This window comes from Cygnus olor, chromosome 3 (assembly GCF_009769625.2).
Source record: "Cygnus olor isolate bCygOlo1 chromosome 3, bCygOlo1.pri.v2, whole genome shotgun sequence".
In the NCBI taxonomy this organism is placed as follows: domain Eukaryota; kingdom Metazoa; phylum Chordata; class Aves; order Anseriformes; family Anatidae; genus Cygnus; species Cygnus olor.
In genome coordinates, this window is record NC_049171.1 from 42,439,369 (window position 1) to 42,462,491 (window position 23,123).

A 23,123-nucleotide genomic window follows, 5' to 3' on the forward strand; every position below is an offset into this window, starting at 1 on the left:
ATGGAGCATGTTACCGGAAGAATGCAAAATGTGACAAGTCATGAAAATGGGGGAGGGCAAGTAGCTGCAAGAGCTTTCATATGTATCATGCCAGAAAGTCTGGGAACTGTTGTCTAAAAACTTGGGGGTAACCTGTGAGTCTTAAGTAATGCCCTACAGGAGAGGAACAAGGTGCTCACTCACACACTTAACCAGAAGCAAGTGGACACAATGCTTGCCAGCCAAATTTTGAACTAAAACAATCTACTCCCTCCTTATACCTCTGAGTATACTGGTTTGTTGCACATATTCAATATGCAGGGGGCAATGCCACGTGAGATACCTAATTTATCTGCCCACAAAGGATTTGATTCAAAAACCATATAGTAAATGTTATGGAATAATCACTGTGCGATTTTGTGCTTCTCTCTTTAAAACAGCCAGGACCATGCTATTAAACAAGTCACATCAGATAAGAGAAGAAAAGAATGAGCTTAATCTGACCATACTTTATAGATGTGACAGGCCCCCAGCCTAAGTTTACCCGCCTCTATTGTCGCTGGAAGCAGGCAGGCATTTCTGAAGAATGACTCATTCTCCCAAAATAAGTTTCTTGGATGGAAGGGATGATTCACCACCTGAAGGTACCTAGAGAGCATATGGGAGTAGCTCAGACTAGATGCCTATCTTATTGGCACTGAAAGTTAGGTAAAATGAATCTCTAATGCAGTAACTACCTGATAGTTCTCAGAATCTAGAGAAAAAAATACAACATAAGATACATGAATTTGGCTCACTGATATACCTACATTGCTTTTCAAAAACTGACAATAGTCATAGCTTATTCTTGACAGAATTCAAAGCAAATGCCACGAAAAGACATGCACCAAGCAGGTAAGTGCAGTAACAAGGCACAATTTTTCTGTTCCTTTTGTTTCTCACATCACTATTACAGAAAGGAGACACAAAGTGATTTTGAAGTGTAGTTATGTTCAGGAAACCATAATGGGTCCCATTATTACATTTCAAACACAAATCCACTAAAGCAATGTGCATTTTGCTATAAGACTTAAAAAAAAAAAAAAAAAAAAAAAAAAAGCACACACACAAGATCATGCTGATCCACGACACTGACATCAAGAAGCTTAAGAAGCATCTAGCCTGTTTCTTTTGAAACCTGCCAGCCTATATGGAGGCAAAGAAAAACTTTGGAGACAAAGAAAACAAGCTCAGTTCACTGCCTTGCTGTACTAATATTTTAGCATGGTAGAACTGGATATACCTTCTGCAGTTTTCACAGCTGTGGATGCTTCCCAGCTCATAATCCATCTTGGAGCTAGAATGCCTTGTTTTCTAAAGTATCTCGTCATAATATATAAAAACTGAAATTAACTGGCCATCACTCTCAAAATAAAACATCCTCTATATTACCTTCACATTAGGATATTTCATAGCAATACGTCTCCAGTTGTTTCTTCATCTGGAAGAAGTTTCAGTCTGCATAGCCATATAACCCTTTTAGTGGGACAGGAGTGAACAGACAGCCAGCAAGTGCAGACCACATTCCTGGTTCCATATTGGTCCTGGTGGTAAGGAAAGATTGGCTGGGTAAAGAACTCACATATTTGTTATTTTCAGTATTCCCTTGAAAAAGAATAATCCCAAATTCTGGCAAACCCATCTGAACTAAATCTTCAGACACGGGGCAATATTAGGAACTAGCACGATGCTCTGGGCAGCCACACGTTGTGCCAGGCATATTTAGGAAATAGTTTATTCTTTCAAAATTTTAAGCATATTACTGCCTAAGCCATAATTGCACTTCTGCATTTGTAGTGATTACATTACCAGAATTTAATGAAAGGGTAAGAAAAGCCATATAAAAACAGATTTTACTATATGCACTCACAGACACACACACTTGTTTTATAACAAGTAAACCAAAGTTTTCTATTGCACTATGAGCTCAGCAGGGTATCTTACTGTTTGAGGCATGTCTCATATGGAAGACGGTGATTTCTGGCTGGAAATAAATTACCTTTGACTTAGATAACTTTATTGGGAAAAAATGTCAAAATTTGATTTATCAAAGATTTACCAGGTAATATTAATAAATTCTGGATAGGAAAAAGGACATAGAGTCAACAATGCATCACAGATACAAGGACTTGGTACTCTATGAGAACTGTTATACTTACTTGTTTAAAATATTCATCCAGATTTATGTTGCAAGCATGCTTGTTTGTCCCTTTAAGTCTTGTAATTTCCTAAGTCACTGAACAATCAGAAGACTCTGACTCTAGGCACTGAAAGACTACTTCACCCTACACCACAAAATAACTCAAGTATTGCAAACCAAGTCATCTGAAAATGGTACCACCTTATTTGGGACAAGATATATATTTGCCAGCACTACAAATGACAAAGTGGTCATTGGAAAGCTCCAATAGGGAGGAAGGCCAGTACAAAGGGCTGTAGTCATCCCATTATCATTGCTGCATATATAAAAAGCAGTAAGAAATGTGCAGCAGCAGAGCCTTCTCTTTATGCTGTGGCTGCATCTATCTTTGAAGACCAATTCCAAATTATACTGTTCATTATACAGAGATATGTGTGGATAGGTCTGTAAGCGTACATGGATGATAATGATACATATGTACACACACACATGATAAATCCCTCCCAGAAGTACAGTTCCATAAAAAAGATTTAATTCTGGATGAGTGAAGAGGTTCAAACCTTTAATATGTGTCTGAAAAAGCCTGGAAAAAAACTAAGCATGCCTGTTCTTCAACTGAATGCACAGAATTTGTTTCTACCCCGGACTGCAGAATGAGATCACTTGTGACAATGGACACAAATCATGCAATTTTAATATTAAATTTTAAATAACATTTTAATTTAATTCCTCTTAAGATACGTCCTGTACTGGTCTGGTAGAGCAAAAAATTCTGCAGGATTATATTGCAAAGTCTCTTGTGAGCAACTCTATTGAAATGAATAGATTTATTTCACATTTACAATTGCTATAACAAGAGCAAAAATTGGTCCCCTGTAATAAAAATGGTCCAGCCGTGGAAGTGAAGATATGGAGAGTCTAATTAATTTCAAATATCTGAAACATTTCCAAGATGTTTTTCATGTAACATCAGTAGAAATGCAAAAATTGACTGAGGTACGACGGAATGACCTGGAATTAATAATTTGAAGACATAAGCAAGCCCAGTATCTTTACTAATCATGTTTGCAAGCCATCTTTCCTAAATACAGAGTCACAGAATGGCCAATGCTGGGAGGGACCTCTGAAGATCATCTAGTCCAACCCCGCTGCTGAGCAGGATCACCTAGAGCATACATATAGTTTTATAATAAAATAGATGACCTCAGAGAAAAGCTAGCTTTTTAAATGCTCTCTGATTTCTTGCAGGAGGACAGGGGGTGAGGGGGTTGGGATTTTTTTAAGTACATATTTTTTGACAAAAAAAAAAAAAATCTGCATATCATCTGTTCAAACGTTGATGGATAAGCTGCAAAAAATCAGTAAGTGGATGAGAAATTGTAATGCTTCCCATCATTTCGAGGACTAGCAGGCAAAAACATCATAGTCAGTAGGAACTAGTAGGAATTCCAAAATTCCTGCTTACATCAAGAATGAAACAAGCAAATGAAACAAGCCAGGGATTTATTTCTCAGACCAAATGGCATGGCTCAGCATACATTCTCCCCCATAAGGGGTTAAGGTCTCCCCTTAAAATATGATCTCCATACCCAAACTGTTAAGTGCAATAAACTCATCCTCTGTTAGCCTGTGAGCCATGCCAGGGAAAAGGCTTACTGACCCATGAAAAAAATAAGTCTGTCAGATATTTAACAGCAAGGACTGTGCAGTGGTGCTGACAGAACCATGGAATGGTTGAGGTGGGAAAGAACCACCGGGTCCAACCCCGCTCAAGCAGGACCACCTTGAGCTGCTTGCCCAGAACCATGTCCAGGCAGCTTTTAAAGAAAAGGCCTGGAACAGGCTTACTAGAAAGCTGGAGAGGGACTCTTTGTCAGGGAGTGTAGTGATAGGACAAATGGCAACAGCTTTAAACTAAACTATAGGAGATATAGATTGGATATTAGGAAGAAATTCTTTACTATGAGGGTGGTGAGGCATTGGCACAGGTTGTCCAGAGAAGCTGTGGATGCCCCATCCCTGGAGGTGTTCAAGGCCAGGCTGGATGGGGCTTTGGGCAACCTGGTCTGGTGGGAGGTGTCCCTGCCCATGGCAGGGGGTTAGAACTGGATGGTCTGTAAGGTCACTTCCAACCCAAAAACTATTCTGTGATCTCCAAGGAGGGAGACTCCACAGCCTCTCTGGGCAACCTGTTCCAGCACTCAGTTACCCACCAGTGCACCCTGATGTTCAGGTGGAACCTCTTGTGTTCCAGTTTGTGCCCACTGCCTCTTGTCCTGACACTGGGCACCTCTAAAAAAAAAGCCTGGCTCCATTCTCTTTGCATCTTCCTTTCAGGTATTTCTAAACATTGATTCTCCCCCCGAGCCTTCTCTTCTCTACACTGAAGAGGCCCAGCTCTCTCTCCAAGGAGAGGTGCTCCAGTCCCTTAATTTAGCCATGCTGTAACCACTACACCCAGGACCAGTTAGCAGTGTAGATGCTAAATCTAGCGGTGCAGATTCATTCCTGCAGCTCCCTCACCATGTCCAGGACTAGCTGACCTAAAGCGTTCAGGGGCTGCAGCTTTAGGCCGACCCTGATGCAAGGCGCTGTGAGGCTAAGGATGTTGGACCTCTGGGTTCCCTGACACAAAGATAAAAGACTTTGTCTCTGGAGACCAAGCTTAACTCAAGCTTGACTGCTTGGCTTGGTCCTTGCAGCAGAGCCCCTAAAAGCATTAAGAGAGTTGGAAGTGTAAGAGTTCAAGCTTACTGACACCCCTGTTTACAATGAGACATCTTCACGCTCCAGTCTGATTCTCTGGAGGTTGCCTGGGGTCCTGGATAGTGTGGGAGTCTCTGGAACAGAGAAAAACAGCAGCATTTTGTTGAAGAAATACCAAAACAGAAGCCGCCTGCTTTTCTAAAGGAATTGATTCTTTGTCTGCTGAGAGAATTTTTGAAACCACTAACTTGCCCTTTGAATGAAAATCAAAACATTCTCAAAACATTGGCATTTCCCACAGAAACCATAATGTAATTGACCTATGGCAACATCATAAAATCTTAATTGCTTCAGACAAACTAATACTTTCTCTAATCAACTAATCAGACTTCATGCAACTTACTTATTTCAAACCCCTGCTTAAAGTGATTTAGAGCTTGCAACATAAAATGAGGATACAGTTTAAGAACAGAATCTATTTCTAAACACCACATTAATTTTTAAAAGCCATTCAGTCACTTGATAGATGTAAGCAGATGCACAAGAGACAGTGATAAGCTTTAAACAGAGCTGGGAAGTTCCTGTACAACCCTGGATGGAAAAGTTAGGAGGGGTTCAGATACCAAGGCATTTTTTTTCACTGAAGTGAGGACACAACTGCTTCTGGGCATGCCCCAAAATAGACCTCATTTAGCTTGGAAAACACCTGGCAATTCTCAGTATCTCCAGGGACAGGTTAACATCTGACTAGAGGCTCTGCGTATTTACTTTAACTTGGTGGCAATTAGGCATCTAATTTTTTATTTTATTTTGGTATTAATTTCTCTCGTGCCTCATTTCTCACTTTATAAACATTTGGGTAGTAGTGCATCTATCCTAAGTAGTGTCAGAAGATATGTATATTTGGGGAAAAAACATCAAACAGTGCTAAGAAGAAACTGTGACTGGAACGATCAGAGTTCAAAATATTTTGGGGCAGTAGTGGTCATGAATTTCTATGCTAAAATAGATTTTGGATATTCTATCCATATCTTTAGGAGTCTGACATTCAAGACCAAATATATTTACTATTTAAAGCATATTTAGCATGCTTTTTTCAATTGTACATAACCTACGTGCACCATTACTATTGGGTTGTAACGTAATAGATATATTTACTGTGAGGTTTATAAACACTATTGAACAAATATTCAAATTCACCTCATGTAAAAGTTGTGCTAGAAAATTGGATCTCTTGAACACTTAAATGAAACACAAGAAGAAAAAGAACAAAAAAATTGAAATTATAAAAAAAATCATTTGAACGTTTATAAGTAATCTTTTTTTTCCTTTCTCCTGTCATTTGCACTTTGTATTTAACAAGCAGTTAGCTAAGCTATAGAAGAGAGTGAAATCTTTTCCCTCAAAAAGCTGAATATCCCCTGCCCCCTTTTTATTTTTAACTTAAGGAAGCTGCAAATATATATTTCTACTGAGAACGAAAGATAGCATCATTTGTGAGCTAAGAAAGCATTCCTGTATTCCTGTATTTCATTTCGCTCTGTCCTCACAACTAGAATAAGCGCTCTTCTTTGAATATGACTAACATACTGTATCTGATTCCTTTTCTCAGAAGAGTTGAGTATGCTGAATTGTATCGCGGACTTTTTTTTTCCCCTTTTGAATGGTCATGCTGTGGTGTATTTGTTTGATGAGAGGCTGAATCTTGCTTTGTATTTGCAGTAGACAGTAAAATGCTATGACCAGTCTACGCTGATCTTTAGCTCCTGTGGGTCAAACAGCAGCTTTCATGGAAACTCCTGGAAATACCCTGTGCATGGTACTACTTGTGGCCACTCTACCCATCATACCGTTTCATCATATTTTCACTGTGTTTTGCTTTACTTTTGTACATGCTGTAGCTTCAGCCCCTCAAGAGACGCTCAACAGAATCTGTTGCTTAGTAATAGTAACCTTCATGGAAATTAGCTTGAACTTCAAAAGAACAAAACATCTTTCGTTAGTCACAGATTTTAAGATAATGAATTCCTCTGAGAAAGTTGATTAGAAAAGCCAGCCTTCCAGAATCAAGTACCACTGATGTTGACCTAAGATGAATTACAAAGGTTAGCAACGCTCTTGAAAGGGCCATTTCTTTGTATCCCTTAAATTATAGTTAAGATTCTTCCTAGCAATTCCCAGGCTCACCTTGACAATGGCACTAATAAAGTGAAGATTTATGTAAGTGAAATCAGCCTCTCATACAGAAAAAAAGTCAGAAAGAATTACTGTGGTCATATAGTCTGGCCTCCTGCACAAGCCATGTGAATTAATTATTGTAACACAAACACCTCCTAAAAAAAATCAAATATAAAATGCTTTTTGAATTTTTCTTTTCCCTTAGAGACCTGCTTCAGTTAAAAAAAAAAAAAAAGTCTTGTGTTAGGGAAGAGGGGTTAAGGTCCAGAGGCATGAAAAGTGCTTCAGTTTACAGCCCATTTGCAGACTCTCATTCAGTGTCAGAGACAGGTGCCTACAGTACTTGTGCTGAGAGCAAAGTCAGCTGCCTTCAAAGGTTTTGTCAGAGATAGCCAAAATAATACATTCATCTCATCATATGGATCTGCTTCTACACATGTCCAGAAGTGCTGCAGTACTGACAATGGTGAACAATGCAGTGCCCACCTCAAACTAGGATTTGCAGAACAGGCTTTACACTACCCACGTCACGAGAAATTCCATCCACAGACATTGTCAGGGCTCATTCAACAGCTAAGACTGGAAGACAAAAAAAAAGAAAAAACAACACATAACCAAGACAAATTTCTTGGTAGACCACTCCCTTAAGCTAGTTATTCAGTGGTGAATATATTTATGAGGGAAATATGGTATCAGTTCACCTTAGGACACAAGAGGATTTTAAATCAGAGCTTCTGTCTCTTGCTAATGCTATAATCAGTGGATTCTTACCTTATCCATGGTAAGAATAGAAGGATAGAAGGGGCATTCTCAGTCCCTCCTGTAAAAGCTGTTCTACATTGAACAGAATAATTAACTATTCGCTGAAAGAGAAAGGACATGCACCTGGGCTGCGGTACTTGCTGCATGCATCAGTGATGGGGCTTCCAACAGTTGAAAACCTAATTGCAAAACTCTACTCTACCTTATATGAAAGGTGACTGGAGCACAGCCTTCCGCTTCCTTGTGAGTACGCTAACTCTTTCCCTCTGGCCCAAGAAATATGAAGTCACTCATTGTGATAGCAAGGGAGGGACTGACACTGGAGGGACTGACAGCATCTCCCTGCTCTAGGACATACTGCTGATACACAACAGGTTCAATCTCCTCCTGCAAGGAAGGGAAGGACATCCAAGTCCAAGGAACCAAATTCAAAGACTGTTCTCACCGCCAAAGAATCAACAAACAGGAGATGATGGAAGACAGGCCACTCTCTTCCTTTGAAAGGCATGACTTTTTCAGAGAGACAGCACTGGCACCCCAAAGAACAGCAGGACTGAAGCTGTACTTTAGCACCGAGATTTTCCTCCAAGCTACAGGGTCTCTCTTTTGCCATACCAACTTTAGGCACTGCTCACAGCCACCAAAATCTTCTGTCTTTGCAACAGAGCCTAGGTCCCTTAAATCTGAGGACAACACTGATGTTTATCACAGCAGTGATTACAGCCCCTTTGGAGATCAGATTAATTCACTCCTGGAGGAATTATTGCCATTTATTTGATGAGAACTTCTCTTTCAACAGAAGGGACAGCGTTAGTAGAATTCCTACTCACAGTGGTGAAAGGCTTACCTTTATTTCAGGTCAACCACAGAGGTTTGAATTGCAGTCATCTATTTAAGGCACAGCACCAATTAAACAAGGAGCATGCCTCAATATTGCTATGTTCTGCTCCCACACACAAGCAAAGTTAGTTATCTAGACAGGCAAATAGAACAGGAACAAGTTCTACTTTGATATTTATGAATACTATCTGCACTCACTTGCAGCACTGTTAGTGATTTTACCTCAAGCTGCACTCACCGTTGCACAATAAAGTAAAATAAGACATACTCTGCTCAAAGTATCCATAACGTCCATTTTACAAACAGATCAGTTTTGTAAGGAGCAGCTAAGAATTAAGAAGCATCACCTAGTACAGCTGATAATTTCTCCCATCTCACACAGTGCAGTAACTGACTTAAGGCTTTCTTTTCTCCTCATATCGTAGCAGATCTGACTGTCTTCATTAATGCCATTTTGATTGACAGCAAGCAGTAGGAACTCCAGTTCTGTTTAATATTCACTGGCAAATTCTGTGCCCAAGGTACTCACAAAAACAGAGGGACAAATTCAGCCATGAGCTGATGACTGTTGTAGCTCAGTTGGAACAGGACAAAAACGGAATAAAACCTGGACCTACTGGGGATAAGAGCAGAATCCTGCACTAACGCTAGAAGCAAATATATGTGGACCTGTAACAGCTCTTCCCTGACAGCCCTAATCTTATAGTCCAAGTTGGTAAAACTCTCTCTCAACCTGCCAGAGATGCTCCAAATAGCCCAAGAGCTGCTTCAGGTACCTGCGCTTCCTCACCTTCTCCAACCACCAGCACCTCCTGCCACAACACAGCAGAGCAGGAGGTGCTGCCTCAGGGGAGGTGGAAGGCAAAAGGAGAGAAGAGATGAAGAAGTGGTTGTTGAAGAAGTCAGGGACAGAGCATTACAATTAGCTGTGTGACCAGCCAAGCAAGGCCATCCCTTAGCACCTGGAATACCCATCCCCTTGCAGGGGTTCTCTAGGGACATGTCTTGACTCTTTACCATTTCTCTACATCACTCCAGTGGAATTTCTGCTGAATCATTAGCAAGCTGAAAAATTTCCCCAAAACAGCCAAGATGCTGAACGTTTTTCATTCTACTAATACCTGAAGTAATTCATCACATACAAACAAGCACCATTTGAATCATAAAGGTCACTAACTGAAATGAATCATGCCATGCAATACCACTGCCTGCTTTATTTATTGTAAAATAAGATTATTTAAATTACTTAGTCCTAGCTAAAAGATAGCACGCAGTACAGGTAGTATTTTTTGGATTTTTTTTTCTCCTTTGCAGTATATTATCACTTTTATTTTAGCTATGTGACACACAAGCTCTTTATGTTGACACACAAGCTCTTAAGAGAGCTTTCTATTTTTTTAAAACAACATTTTGTTTTAAACTGAAATTCTGAAAAGCACTCATACTCTTAATTAATTTACAAATAAAATAATGTTTGCAACTAGGAAGCTGGGCATCAAATTGAAGAAAACTTTTGCTTAGGTTGTGAATATACAAATATATAGCAATTGTACAGTCTTTAGCCACATTTTTTTTGAGAATGCTCTTTTTGTTTGTTTCTTTATTTCTCAGGTATGTTCACAGGCATAGAAAAGACAATACCATTCTATTTAACAGGTTGTTTTAAAAGAGTAGTTCAAGTTTTCTTCAGAAAATGACTATTCCAAAAAAAAAAAAAAAAAAAATCAAACCAGTCCATAATGGCAAAGTAGTGTCTCCTAGAAAACTGGACTTAAGAAATTTGTCACCATTGCAACCACAACAAACTTGTGCTCTGAATTTTTATTTTTCACTTAAAAATAAATCAAGATCTCTCTCTAGGAGGGCACTGTTGAATGATTTGAGAATTGAAAGTTTCAAATGGTTACAGAAAGACCACTAAAGTCTTGCAACTGTCTATGCATGTGCCCAAATTCAAAAGAATATATAAAAGCATCTGGCATACAAATTAAGAAAGTAACAGAAAACAGTAAGAGGCAAAACAATTTTCTTATCTAAATACATAAATTTTCTTACATGAGTAACAAATGTCAAAAATACACAACTTTGAGTACAAAAGAATCATTTTAGCAATAGATTTCTACAAATGAGCCTTGTGTAAGCAGCATGCTTTCACAGAATGAATTAAACAAACATAATTGAAAATACATTCATTTCCATCCTCCACATCAAAGACTTCTGAAAATGTAACATAAGGGAATGCAGTTTAGTAACCAGTATAATTTCTGGAGAAGACTGTTGTAATTTGCCAGTAGAATCGAGAACGATCAACTTTGTTTTTTAAAATCCTGACTTGATCAAGCCCAACAAAATGCCTTAGTAGCCCCTAATTCTGCAAACATGCAGATGTTTTAACATTACAGATGTTTGCAAGGTCAGGCTTATTTTGGCAGGATCACAGACAGTAAGACTGAGCAGTTTCAGTGGTCTTTAACTTGGTCCTAGAACTTCAGCTGTAACAATCAAGGCACTGCTCTAAAGACAGTGTATTAGATACAATAGGCCAAATGATTTTGTAAACACAGTTATCCTAGGGATTATTCTCTGACACCTTTTTGTATGTTTGTTTGAACACCCTTTGTTTACTGCATGCTGTCATCATCTCTAAAACCTGGTAAGTGTGAATACTGTATCACCACCTCAGTCGCTTTTGAATTTGGGCTACACAATTAGCGTTTCTTTTCTCCAGGTATCAGCAGGCCCAGCTCTGAGCAGAAACCTTGGTAGAGTAGTAATAAACAAACACCAAGTTATTCAGACAGATTAACTTTCTTTGATGTTTGCAATTTATACTTCACAGCAAGTACTTATCAGAGATTCTGAAATCCCCCCAACAATCTTTTCCCTTTCCCCTCCCCTTCAAGAAAACCATCTCACCTTCCTGTATTTCTCATTCCTTTTTGAATTACTATATTTTACATTTGTTCAAGCCCCTTATATCATAGCTCTGGAAGACAGCAAAAAATACCTGTTCTGCCATCTTAGACAGTGTGTACTCTTACCATATTACATTAACTCTAAGCACAATTTTGCTGCTTTCAGAGGTAAACAAGGATGACAGCTCTGAAACAGAAAATCCATACAATCCAGGTCATAAACTTTTGCCATCAATGTAAATGTAATTGAGAAATAAAAGCTATACTGCAAAGACACACTAAAACACTCTGTTTTACAGCGGAACTCCTTTACCGCCTATCATTTTGATCAGAAAAATCCGTATCATCAGTGAAGTTGACAAGGAATAGAAAGCATGGACATCAATAACATCAGCCCCGCCAGGGTGTCTTCACAATCCAGAACCTCCAATAGCAGTGCATTAACAAGCTTTTTTTGTTGTTGTTGTTAAAAAATGAAATTACTAAAATTCAGAATCATTCCTTTTATTCTCATAAAATGTAAAAATTGCCAACACTTTTACCAATAATTGTCAATGAGAGGAACAGAAATTACAGTTAAAGTAGTTCTTCACTGAAGACTTGAATAAAATCTGTGCTAGAAACGCTTAGCTGGCCTCCAGGAGCAAGCAGTCCCTGGACATCCACGCAGTACAGAGCATTTCCTTCATACACTCAGTTCAGAATTCATGCAGCAATAGATAAAATTGCTCTTATTTGCTCTTCAGGAACAAGAATAATGAAGAGACCCCATGCTGGACAGACAGCTGGAACCAAGAGAAGCCCAACCCCTAGCCCTGGCTGACAAGTTCATTGTGCCTTATTCCTCCTGTACCCCATCACAGACAGCCCCAAAAACCTGCTGCAAGAACACGCAAGTTCTGCGAGCATTCTTTCCTAGGCTCAGAGGAACTGGGGATCTCACTTCAAAGCCCAAACCTAAGTCTTATTTTACTTGCTTCTCATTAAATATTTATTTAGCTGATTGAAAAGAAAAACATCTGAGCCTGGATTGCTATGGTCAAGGAAGACCTTTGTCTTTCTACTTTCCAGGCAGGTATTGAGACAGCCTGGTACTAACCAAAAGGGTGGTTTGTCATTTCAGGGGGAGAACCCGATGCCTAATGCATGAGAACAGTAAAGTAAACCCTTGAAGCAGCAGCCACTACAGAAGGAAAGGGGCAAAGAAAAATGAATGTAAAGAAGTCTCAGAGGGAAAAAGGGGAACTTTACTCCATCCCTAGCAAACTGCTGGCCAACTGTTAATCATTAGTACCAGATTATGGTTTCAATCTAATACTTAAACTGGAAAAGAAGTCATAAGGATTTCCGTCCCCCACAGTTGTTCCTATGTAGGCTACATAGGTTTCCCCTACTATCCCTAATTCTATCCCATTGAACACCTGATAGCATGATTTCAGCCATATAGAGCATACCTAGCCTTAAATGATCTTCATGCAGAAACAGCACTACACCAACATACTGTGAACTGACAGCACAGAGTCACAATTTCTGACAGCTTTTCACGCATGTCATTAGGCTTGGATAGCGTCTAACAACCTTAAGTAACCACACCACAGCTACCGTTTCCCCCTCCAACAATTTTCAAGTGAACTCCCTTTTTCTAAATCTTTTATTAGCCTAAACCTCAGGATACGATATTTCCATTGCTTTCTTTCCCTTTCTTTTCTTCTTCCAGCTCCCCTCAGAACTAAGCAGTTAATGCTACTTCTGATCAGTTGTTTGAAAAATATCAAATCCATGACTCTAATTGTAGCTATACCAACATAAATTGCCCTCCTAGAGCTTACATGGGACTTTCATCGAAATTCACCAATATAACAAATAATAACAACAATAATACCCCTTCAATACAGAACAAAATATTCCAATGAACAAATTCTATAGCAATTTCTTTAAAGTGCACAAAAATATTAATGGAAATATTAAAAAAGAAAAAAAGTTTTATAGTGTCACCACCAAAACTTCTGAAATATTGTTAAAATTAAATAGAAGTTATCTAATGAGACTTTTTGGCTCTAATATATTGGCAGACAGCAGCAACATTTTTCAGAAAAATTACACCAACTGAATATACTGTATCTTAGCAGCATAAAAAATCCCTACAATTAGATGCAATTGCAGGTCTAGTAAGCATAAACCTGACAAAATGTTACAAATGCAATTTTTGTTTAAAAGAATGGATTTCCATGGAATCCTAGAGGTAACATTTGTTATTTTTTGTAGATTGTATTCTGGTAGTAAACCCAACTATAACCGATCACCTCCCCTCCGTCTTTCCTCCCAAAATTGCACAGAAAATTTAATCAAGTTATAAGATATGGCCACACTGAAAAAGCCATATGGAACAAAAACAAAAATCAACCTAAAGCCTAAAATCAAATAATCCCAGAAAATAACGATCAATCATTGTCATACAGCTGTAGCTTTACACTACAGACCGATGCTCTCCACACACATAGATGGCACTGGGTCGAATGCGCCGCCTTGTATGGCCAGGTAGCTGTGGCAAAAACTTGAAGTATTTGGGCATCAAGTCTAAGCATGCATCATGAAACTTCTTAATCCTCCAGTAGTAAATCAGTGGGTTCAGTGCAGACTTGAGGTAGCAGAGCCAAAGGAGCCAAGTGCTTATCTCAAAAAAGTTGTGCTTGTAGTAGAAGTGGCTGTTGAATGTGGCAATAAGGCTGTAAGTGGTGAAGGGTGCCCAACAGACTATGAAGACAAGGAACAAAATCAAGATGGTCGTGAAGGCACGAGTTTTAAAGCTCATATCAATATTCATCTGAAAAGGTCTCTGTAAGCTCATAAGACCAAGTTTGCTGGCCTGGCTGAGGCATATGCTATCAGGGTGGCTATGGATACGAACTGCATTGTGGCGGACGGTGTTGAGTATGCCCATAAAAGAATACAGCATTACCAGGAATGGAATAAAAAAGGAAATTAGCAAGATAACTATCACATACGCTCGGTAACCTGGGTTGGTAGAGTAGCCAAAAACACACTGAGGTGCTCTCGAGGGTATCTGCAGATTAGGATTCCCTACTGACAATGGAAAAGCAACAACAAAGGATGCTGCCCAGGAAATCACAATTAGAATCTTTGCGCGATACGGGTTCAGTTTATCTTGCCTCTGCACTATGATAAGAAATCGGTCAATGCTAATAATAAGAAGAATGGCTACCCCCTCTATGACAAAAAGCCAGAAAAACATGGCAGAGACTCTGCAGAATATATCCCCAAAAATCCACTGAGTGGTAATGATTGTTATCAAAGCAAAAGGCATGTTCAGCACTGCCAGCAGCATGTCTGCAAAAGCCAGGCTTGCTAAGAGAATGTTAATTGCAGATCGCATAGCTGCCTTCTGGTAGACCATGAGGCAGACAACAAAGTTTCCAAGGAAAGAAACCAATAGGATAAATATCATAGCAGCAGAAAGAATGATCTGGAGTGGCAAACTCAAGCTCCTGAAAACTTCTTGCGACGGCAGAATAGCTGTAGCATTTACCAGAAAAGTACTTCTCTCAGTGGTAAGCACAGCACCTGAACTATATCTCAATGGCTGTGTTGTGCCACTACGAAGCAAGAACTGTGGAGTGGTGAAATTCGTGTAGGCATTTTCATAAACAATAAAAGTAGTATTTGAGGTCCCAGGACTGGCCAGTGTCAACATTGCTGAGAAAACCATTGCTTCAGGAAGAATGAAAGCAGAACCAAAGGTCTTCAAGGCATTTCAGCTTGTTCAGGCAGTATCTTATTCCTGGTCATTTACCAAATCAGAGTTCAACATCTGAAAGCATCAAAGCTCTTAAATTCATGTCAGTATTTCCATCTGAAAAAAAAAAATAAAGAAACAAAATAAGATTCTCTAAAATCAATGTGAACCAAATGATCACTTGCTTTCCTCAGTGACAAAAGTATCCTTACACTTTAAGCTTTACACTTGAGATTGACACATCTTGCTTAAGAACCCACACCGGGGTCTAATACTATTTGGTCCTTTCTTAAAGATCCTGCTCCTGTAGTCTTGCTGATACTGTGTATTGTATAACATCTCACTCACCATGCTTTTCTCTACTATAACCAGGACTGGAAGTCTTGTGTTCAAAACCAAAACTTTACTGATGAAGAGTGAATAATTCTAATCAATATAATCATAGAATCATCCAGGTTGGAAAAGACCTTCAAGATCAAGTCCAACCACCAACCTGACCTAATGAGTCCCATCACTAAACCACATCCCTTGGTGCCGCATCAGCACGTCTCTTAAAAACCTCCAGGCACAAGAACTCCACCGTTTCCCTAGGCAGTCTGCTCCAAAGCCTGACCATCCACTCCAAGAAGAAATTCTTCCTGATATCCAACCTAAACCTCCCCTGCCACAACTTGAAGCCATTTCCTCATATGCTATAGCACTTGTCACCTGAGAAAAGAGACTGACACTCTCCTTGCTGTAGTCTCCTTTTAGGTAGTTATAGAGAGCAATGAGGTTTCCCCTCAACCCCCTCTTCTCCAAACTGAACAGCCCCAGTTCCCTCAGATGTTCCTCCTAACTCGTTTTCTAGTCCCTTCACCAGCTTCATTGCTCTTCTCTGCACACACTGGGTCTGCTCAATATCCTTCCTGTAATGAGGGGCCCAAACTGAACACAATATTTGAGGTGCGGGCTCACCAGTACTGCGTGCAAGGTTGGCCTTTTGGTCACCTGGACAACACTGCTGGCTCATGCTCTCTTCCCCAGGCCTATATTGCTTCATGGGGTTATGACCCAAGTGCAGAACCCAGTACCTACCCTTATCGAATGTCATTCAGTTGGACTTGGCCTAGCCAGATCCCTCTGCAAAGCCTTCCTACCCTCAAGCAGATCGACAGTCCCACCTGACCTGGCATCGTCTGTGATTTACTGAGTGTGCACTCAATCCCCTCATGAAGATTGTTGATAAAAACATTGACCAAAACTGGCCCCAGTACTGAGCCCTGGGGAATGTCACTGGTGATGGGCCACCAACTGGACTGAACTCCATTAACTATGACTCTGAGCCTGGCCATCCAGCTGGTTCTTCACCCAGCGAACTGTACACCTGTCCAAGCCATACGCAGACAGTTTCTCCCGGAGAATGCTGTGGGAAACAGTGTCAAATGCTTTACTAAAAGCCAGGTAAAACAACATCCACAGCCTTTCTCTCAGGTTGGTCATTTTGAAGGAGATCATGTTAGTCAGGCAGGACCTGCCTTTCATAAACCTATGCTGGCTGCTTCTGATAATTCGACTGCCCTGTATGTGCATTCAAGATGATCTGCTCCATAACCTTCCCTGGTACTGAGGTCAGACTGACAAGTCAGTAATTCCTTGGATCCTCTATCTTTAAAGTATCTTTATTTAAATCTCATAGCCAACTTCATGATTTTGTTTTGAAATCACCTACAGCTGGAAACATTACTAACATTTCCAAATAACTTAGATAGTACCAGTATCATCTACCTGCCTGTTTGGAAGGCACTGAAAAGCTTACCTATCTGAGCTACACTACATATTACAGAACCCCTTGTTCTAAGTTAACAGCATCAGATGCCTCAGGGAAAAAAAACAAAAACAAAAAACATGTAAAACATCCTAACCTGTTATTTATTATCAAATAACACGTCCACAGGACTAAAGTATTTCTCAATTTGTTTCATTTAGTGACTGACTCATATCAACGTGCAGGAAACTAACTCTTCTTTAGTTGTTACAACCCTTCCTCCTGCAGCAAGCGTTCCCATTTTCACTGGTCTAGACATGTCTTTGTTAATTCATCTTGGTATTCCACATAATTTAACTGTGCATGTCCTCTTTTTCCCTGTAAATCTAATCCTTAGACATTATGCTGAACTCCCTCCCTCACTGTTATGCTGACACAATGCGACATTTCCTTTTAGAGTTTACCCATACCATCTTAGGTATTATCAAATATTCACTGTTCTTACCGACAAAATGCAGAAGAGCTGAGAGCTGTCTCCCCCTTTCAGTGCTAGCTCTTCACAGAACTCCTCCTCTCTATCTTTGACTATTAATTTAAGCACCCACAGAGTACTCTGGCATCTAATCAAGCTGGAAAACAGAAGGACTCTATGCCTTTTTTTAAAATGGATCACCACAGCCAGAAACATAAAGTGGGATTCATCTCATTCAATCTGGATGACAGTAGCAGCCACTTCAGGCCGTTTTCATGTTTTTTGTCAGACGAAGGATATAGGTATCTACAGAGGGCAATCTATCTCCTCTACCTCTGCAAATTGTGACAAGTTTGTGCTGCTAACTTGAGATGCCTGTGTCTGATAACACAAAACCCACCCATAGTATCTATGCATGTTCTGGTTGGTACAAACATTGGGCACTAACGAAAAGAGGAAGAAACACTTAAGAAATTACACAAGGACCATATGCTTCAAGGAGGATCAAAAGTGTACTCTTCCCAGGATAATATTTCACTATCAAAGGAATGAACTGTCAGACAAGTCTAATGTACATGCCCAGGATGGACAACTTTTTGTGATTCAAATGCAAGGCTGCTCAGGATGCTGACAAGAATTCATCAGGAACATCAACATTATGGCCCGCTCATCTCATTCCATAGCAAAGTTATTCCCTTCCCATTTTCATGCTTAGGATTACTAGATGTTTTCCATGGCCAGACAGCCTTTGGCTTTTTTCTTTTTTTTTTTTTTTTTAAAGACAAACTATTAATCTGTCTCTCTTCATTTCCAGTAGTACCATGAAGAGATATTATTATAAGCATGTTAATTTCGTTGAGTCATACATATTCCACTTTTTAGAGGTCTTCCTGCTGCAATAGAAAAAACTATTGTCATCATTTTCTACTTTACCCTATTATATTTCAACAGCTGTTAAACTCAGCAAGAACATACCAAGGCATGTAAACTGACATTTTGTAAAAACATCATTCATTCTAGACTTTACTTTTCTCTCCTTTTTCTTTCATTTTATTTTATATAAACTCTTCTACAGAAAGTTTCAATGTTAATTATAACTAAAGCATAAATAGTAGATAAAACTTTTTCGTTCGTTTTTGTTGGTTGTTGGTTTTTAGTTTTGGTCTTTATAAACCTTCTGCTTACTAGTCTTCTTTAAGATGTTTGTTAGAATAAACTCTGTAAACAACAGCAGAAAAGTTAAAACAGCTTTCCAGGATAGATAACCACGAATTTCAGCAATAAACTAGAAAATCGCACCTTAAGTTCCACAGAGGCTTATAACTCCACAAGCCAAGAACACTGAAGAGGGAAAGAAGCTGTAGTGTTCTGCCGGGACTGTAAAAGAGCATAAATTCAACAAATACTTCTGGATTTAAAATCATGAAGAACCGAAAATGAGATCCCCAGGGCAGTATCTTTTAGAGCTCTGTGAGCAACAAACCAGCAAAGGTAACTTTTGCATTTCTGTTTTTGACAAGGTCTCTCCACCAAGGCTCTAAAAGAAACTAATCTGCACTCGGATAAATGTAAAACCTCTCACAGATAATAATCAGTTTAAAATAGTAAACAAAAGGAGAAGCAGTTAGTTTCTCAACAGAAAAAGGTCAGTGGAAAGATCCTACAAAGAAAAACTACACTGGGGTTCAAGTGGTTTGACATATGGAAAGAAGAGGGAAATGCGAATTCATGACATTTACTGATGATGAACATGAACTGTTTTTCAGAGCAACCTAATAAAAACAAAGGTCAACTATAAAGAGGTACAGAGGGATCTCATGATAGTTAATGACAAGGTAATAAACTGCCAGATAAAATTCGTTGTTGCTAGAGGTAAAGCTGTACATGTGTAGAAAAACAGGGTTATCTGCACAGTAACAGATGCTAAACAAACTATTACCATCCAGAAGAAAAACAGATTTTCAACTGATGGTAGTCTGCTCTAAGAAAACTAAACCAAGCGTTCAGAACTGTTAGTAAAGCAACAAAGAAAGGCAGGAGCCATCTACATACAATATATATTTATATACCCTACCTGCTATAATACACATCCATGGCACCTCTTATCTTCAGTGCTACGTTCAATTCTGCTTCGTCTGATCTCCATTCAAAAGTGACTGAAAAAAGGTATCACATAGGTCTACGAATTATTAGGTCTAGGAATTATTAGTGGCACAAGGAAAGTGAATGATTGCTGTCTCTCATAATACAAGTAGGAATAGACAAAGGAAATAATAATTTTACAATTACTTGTGAAAATACTAGTCACAGGATGCTGTGGATGCCATAGAGCTTCTGTGAGTTCAGAAGGCAATTTAGGGTATATTTAGGAAGATCTTCAGAGATAATCTGGAAGAGGTGAATCACCCTTTCTCCCTCAGCTGACTGCAAAGTATGTGTGGCCACCTGATTTGAATAGAGACATTTAAAGCACATACCTCCAGTTAATTGACTAACTTGTATAAATACAATAGAATTTGCTCCCTTAAACATGATTAAAGAGCTGAAAACTTAGGTTATGCCACTCAATTTTACACTCTGGAACATGAAAAGTTTAGGAAGGCTTTAGATGAAAGCATGTCATAAAAACCCTAAGAGAAAAAAATAACTAGAAGCATTCACGTTCCAAGGTAAAGTATCAAAGTTTTACAAAATGCTGCTTTATCATGAATTGTCCTTCTAAACTGAAGGAAGGAAACAAGGGGAGTGAGAGCAAAAGTGGTCTGCGCCCTTAGTTTAGCCAAAAAGATCGTGCTATCCTGTATTTCTCAAACCAGCACTGTTCAGTATACAACAAAGGACTCACAGGTGTCTGTAGACTGTTCCTAAAAAAAAATGACTATGAAAAATAATCTCACGTACATTCCCTCACCACTGCAGCTCCCTAAGCAAATCGCTACATCCTGTTTTGCAACTTCTCAATGTGATGATCATATGCTTTTCTGCACAGCTTTAAGAGAAGAGGAGGAGAATGACCTCACCCAAGCTGCTGCCTGGACCCAGCCAAATGCTTTCAGTGGGAAGTGAGCGTCAGCCATTCGGCTGTTACGAAAGTCGTCAGACGTATCTTCGTTTTGAGAACAATAAACAAGCTGTCATCCGCTTTTGGGAAGACAATACCTAACCTAAGAAGAGGACTGAAGTCTTTGGGTCCCAGGTAGAAGGAAACTGAGTGCTGCTCATGTAGTCACTGCTTCCTGATGGTTTCTAGGCAGCACCTTCCTCTGTTTATCAGTCTGATGTATGAAATCTCTCCACGGATCACACAGCAAATCTCCATACTTAAACATGTTTTCAAGTCGTACTTATCCAACCTGCAGGCATGCTAGTTATGGCCTTTCTTGGCTATCATTCTTTGTAAAAGTCATTAGCATTTCAGCCAACAAACTCAAAAGGATCCCTTCTGTAAGCAGTCACACATTTATTTTCTTTATTCACAGGGCTTTTACCATGAGCATTCACATGATTATTACACATGCACCTTGTGTTCCTTTTCTCATGCATACCTCTTCCTACCCTCTCAAATTTCCCCAAAATTATGTAAGGATAGAAATTTCAAATGAAAGAAAGGGACCAATAAGATAACTTCAGAGCAATTTCATTTCAGCCCTCACTTGTTCTTTGAGAAAGACAGATCCTGTAATTTCAAAGGCAGTCGTTGCTGAATGGCAATCACATACCTCGTAAAAAGAAGACCATGCTCTGGTAGTTTAAATAGGTAAGCTTTTTGACAGTGAAAGTGCTCAAGCAAGAGGCAGGTACCTTTTGTCACAGCATTCTCACTTTTGGAACATGTACTCTCACCAATTCTTTTCACATGCAAAAAAGCTTCACACAATCACTTTTTTCCATTTCTGTACTGAAAATTACTGGGTATGTACATTTTCTCTCAAGCAAGGTTCTCACTCGTATGCAACTTTCTTTTTATAGAACATAATAGACACAATTATTTCAATGAAGTACACACTTAAAGCTAAATACCACACAAATTTCATTCATCAAATATAATTACTGCTAGAACTATGGTGTCTGTTTTTAACAGCTTTTGAAGCTAAAAGGTAAATAATTTCCGTTCAAAATCTGGATAGCATGCTCAACCAGAAATAAATGATTCCATCTCATATGCAAAGACAACATCAGTCAAAACCGGTAACTCCCAACACAGCCAAAACAGGGAACTTTTTACTTGTGAAAAAAGTACCATAATAACAGTTGTGTTTGATGCAGATCAGAACATGCTATGAATTACTGTCAAAATGTCCAATCATTTAATAAATTAAATTTATGTGCTAAAAGCAAGCATTTTTTCAGTACTGTCCAGTACCAAGGTTTGGCCCAGCATGCACAAGCCATCATTCTTCAGAAACCTGAAGCTCACAGTGCCTGATATGGTGAATCTATTTCTTGGGAATATTTCAAATGGTCCCAAATGGGAACCTGCTGTATGTTTTAAGGCTGCCATTATTTTGAAGTAGAACTCTGCAAAAACAGTTTATGCAGCATAACCATAAAAAAGCAAAATACCCTTTTGGGAAGATAAATAAAGTCAAGAGCATGTATGAGGGTCACGGGCTTATTTTGTTTTTGAAAAAAAAATATTTTGATAGAAAATACTCAAGTATGCACTTTCTGACACACTGTTATTGAACAAGGCAGCCTGGGACATATTCCTGCTTCAATATGAGTTGAACATTTTTTCCTGTGCCATTAAGTAGAGGCAGCAACATATTGCAGTGGAATCCTTTCTGCTAAAGCCAATGCAAAGAATGAGTCAGAGCACAAATCAGCAGGGACAATGTTCTCTTACTCACCTAACTGTTCCTCCTGAAAGGAACCAGCAGTTTTCAGTTTTAATACCTATTTACATATCCTAAATTGAAACTAATCAACTACGCTGCATGAGTAGATGACCCACAAAACTACTCACAAGAAGCATTAGTTTAATTTAGGAAATTTTCCTCTCTTCCGCTGTATAAACATTACTGCGGCAATTTTCAAAGGAAAGTATGGTGGGGAACAGCCACCTCTGCTTTGGGTCATTAAATACAACTAATTGCCCTCTTGAGGATATTTATTTCTATCTTAAATTCAGAGAGCCATTAACTGTCAAGAAATGCCAGCCATGCGAGTCATTATTACTATTCGAAACCGCAAATATGCAAAATGTAATTAATAATTTTATATTCTTAGCTCTCGGGAAAAATCATGTTCTCAATTTGTAGATCATGTGAAAGGACTTCTGCACTTCTAGATTAATTTCTAGTACTGCCACAGTACTCCCCCAACTCTTAGCTTTCCCAGTAGTTCAACAGTCATATTAACCACACGTATGTTGAAGAGGTAAGTAACTTAATACTGTAGCACCTAGATGAACAGTAAACCCTGAAAATATTATTGAAAACATACTATTTGAATTTATATCTCTGCATAGTTAACATAAAACTAGTAAGCTGGAAGTTTCCTAAATGCTTTGCTTCCTAAATTTTAGGAGTGGAACCTTTGAGTATATATGTAATCACTACACATCAGTTTGACAAATAAAAAAAAAAAAA

General features: G+C 39.0%; 1 protein-coding gene and 1 long non-coding RNA gene across 7 annotated transcripts in view; both read right to left on the reverse strand.

Annotated features, from left to right (window-relative positions):
* Positions 1 to 426: 426 nt before the first annotated feature.
* On the reverse strand, positions 427 to 8,059 carry LOC121067743. 2 transcript variants are annotated; one of them, XR_005818429.1, is made up of 5 exons: positions 8,007 to 8,059; positions 7,814 to 7,905; positions 7,565 to 7,621; positions 1,411 to 1,562; positions 427 to 627 (listed from the first exon to the last, which is right to left on the reverse strand). It is a non-coding gene; the product is annotated as an uncharacterized LOC121067743 (long non-coding RNA). The 2 variants fall into 2 exon arrangements; XR_005818430.1 differs by lacking the exon at positions 7,814 to 7,905 and having other exon boundaries at positions 8,007 to 8,058.
* A 2,172-nt stretch (positions 8,060 to 10,231) lies between these two features.
* The window catches only part of GPR63 (G protein-coupled receptor 63), a 29,618-nt gene continuing 16,726 nt past the window's right edge, over positions 10,232 to 23,123 (reverse strand). For 3 of the 5 annotated variants that reach the window (XM_040552576.1, XM_040552578.1, XM_040552577.1), the window contains 3 exons: positions 19,607 to 19,688; positions 18,832 to 18,909; positions 10,232 to 15,430 (listed from right to left, as the gene is read on the reverse strand). In XM_040552576.1, the coding sequence (XP_040408510.1) occupies positions 14,027 to 15,286 (1,260 nt within the window). In that variant the 5' untranslated portion in view covers positions 15,287 to 15,430; positions 18,832 to 18,909; positions 19,607 to 19,688 and the 3' untranslated portion in view covers positions 10,232 to 14,026. Of the gene's footprint in view, positions 15,431 to 18,831; positions 18,910 to 19,606; positions 23,117 to 23,123 lie in introns of those variants that run through there. The other 2 variants (XM_040552579.1, XM_040552580.1) reach the window with 2 other exon arrangements.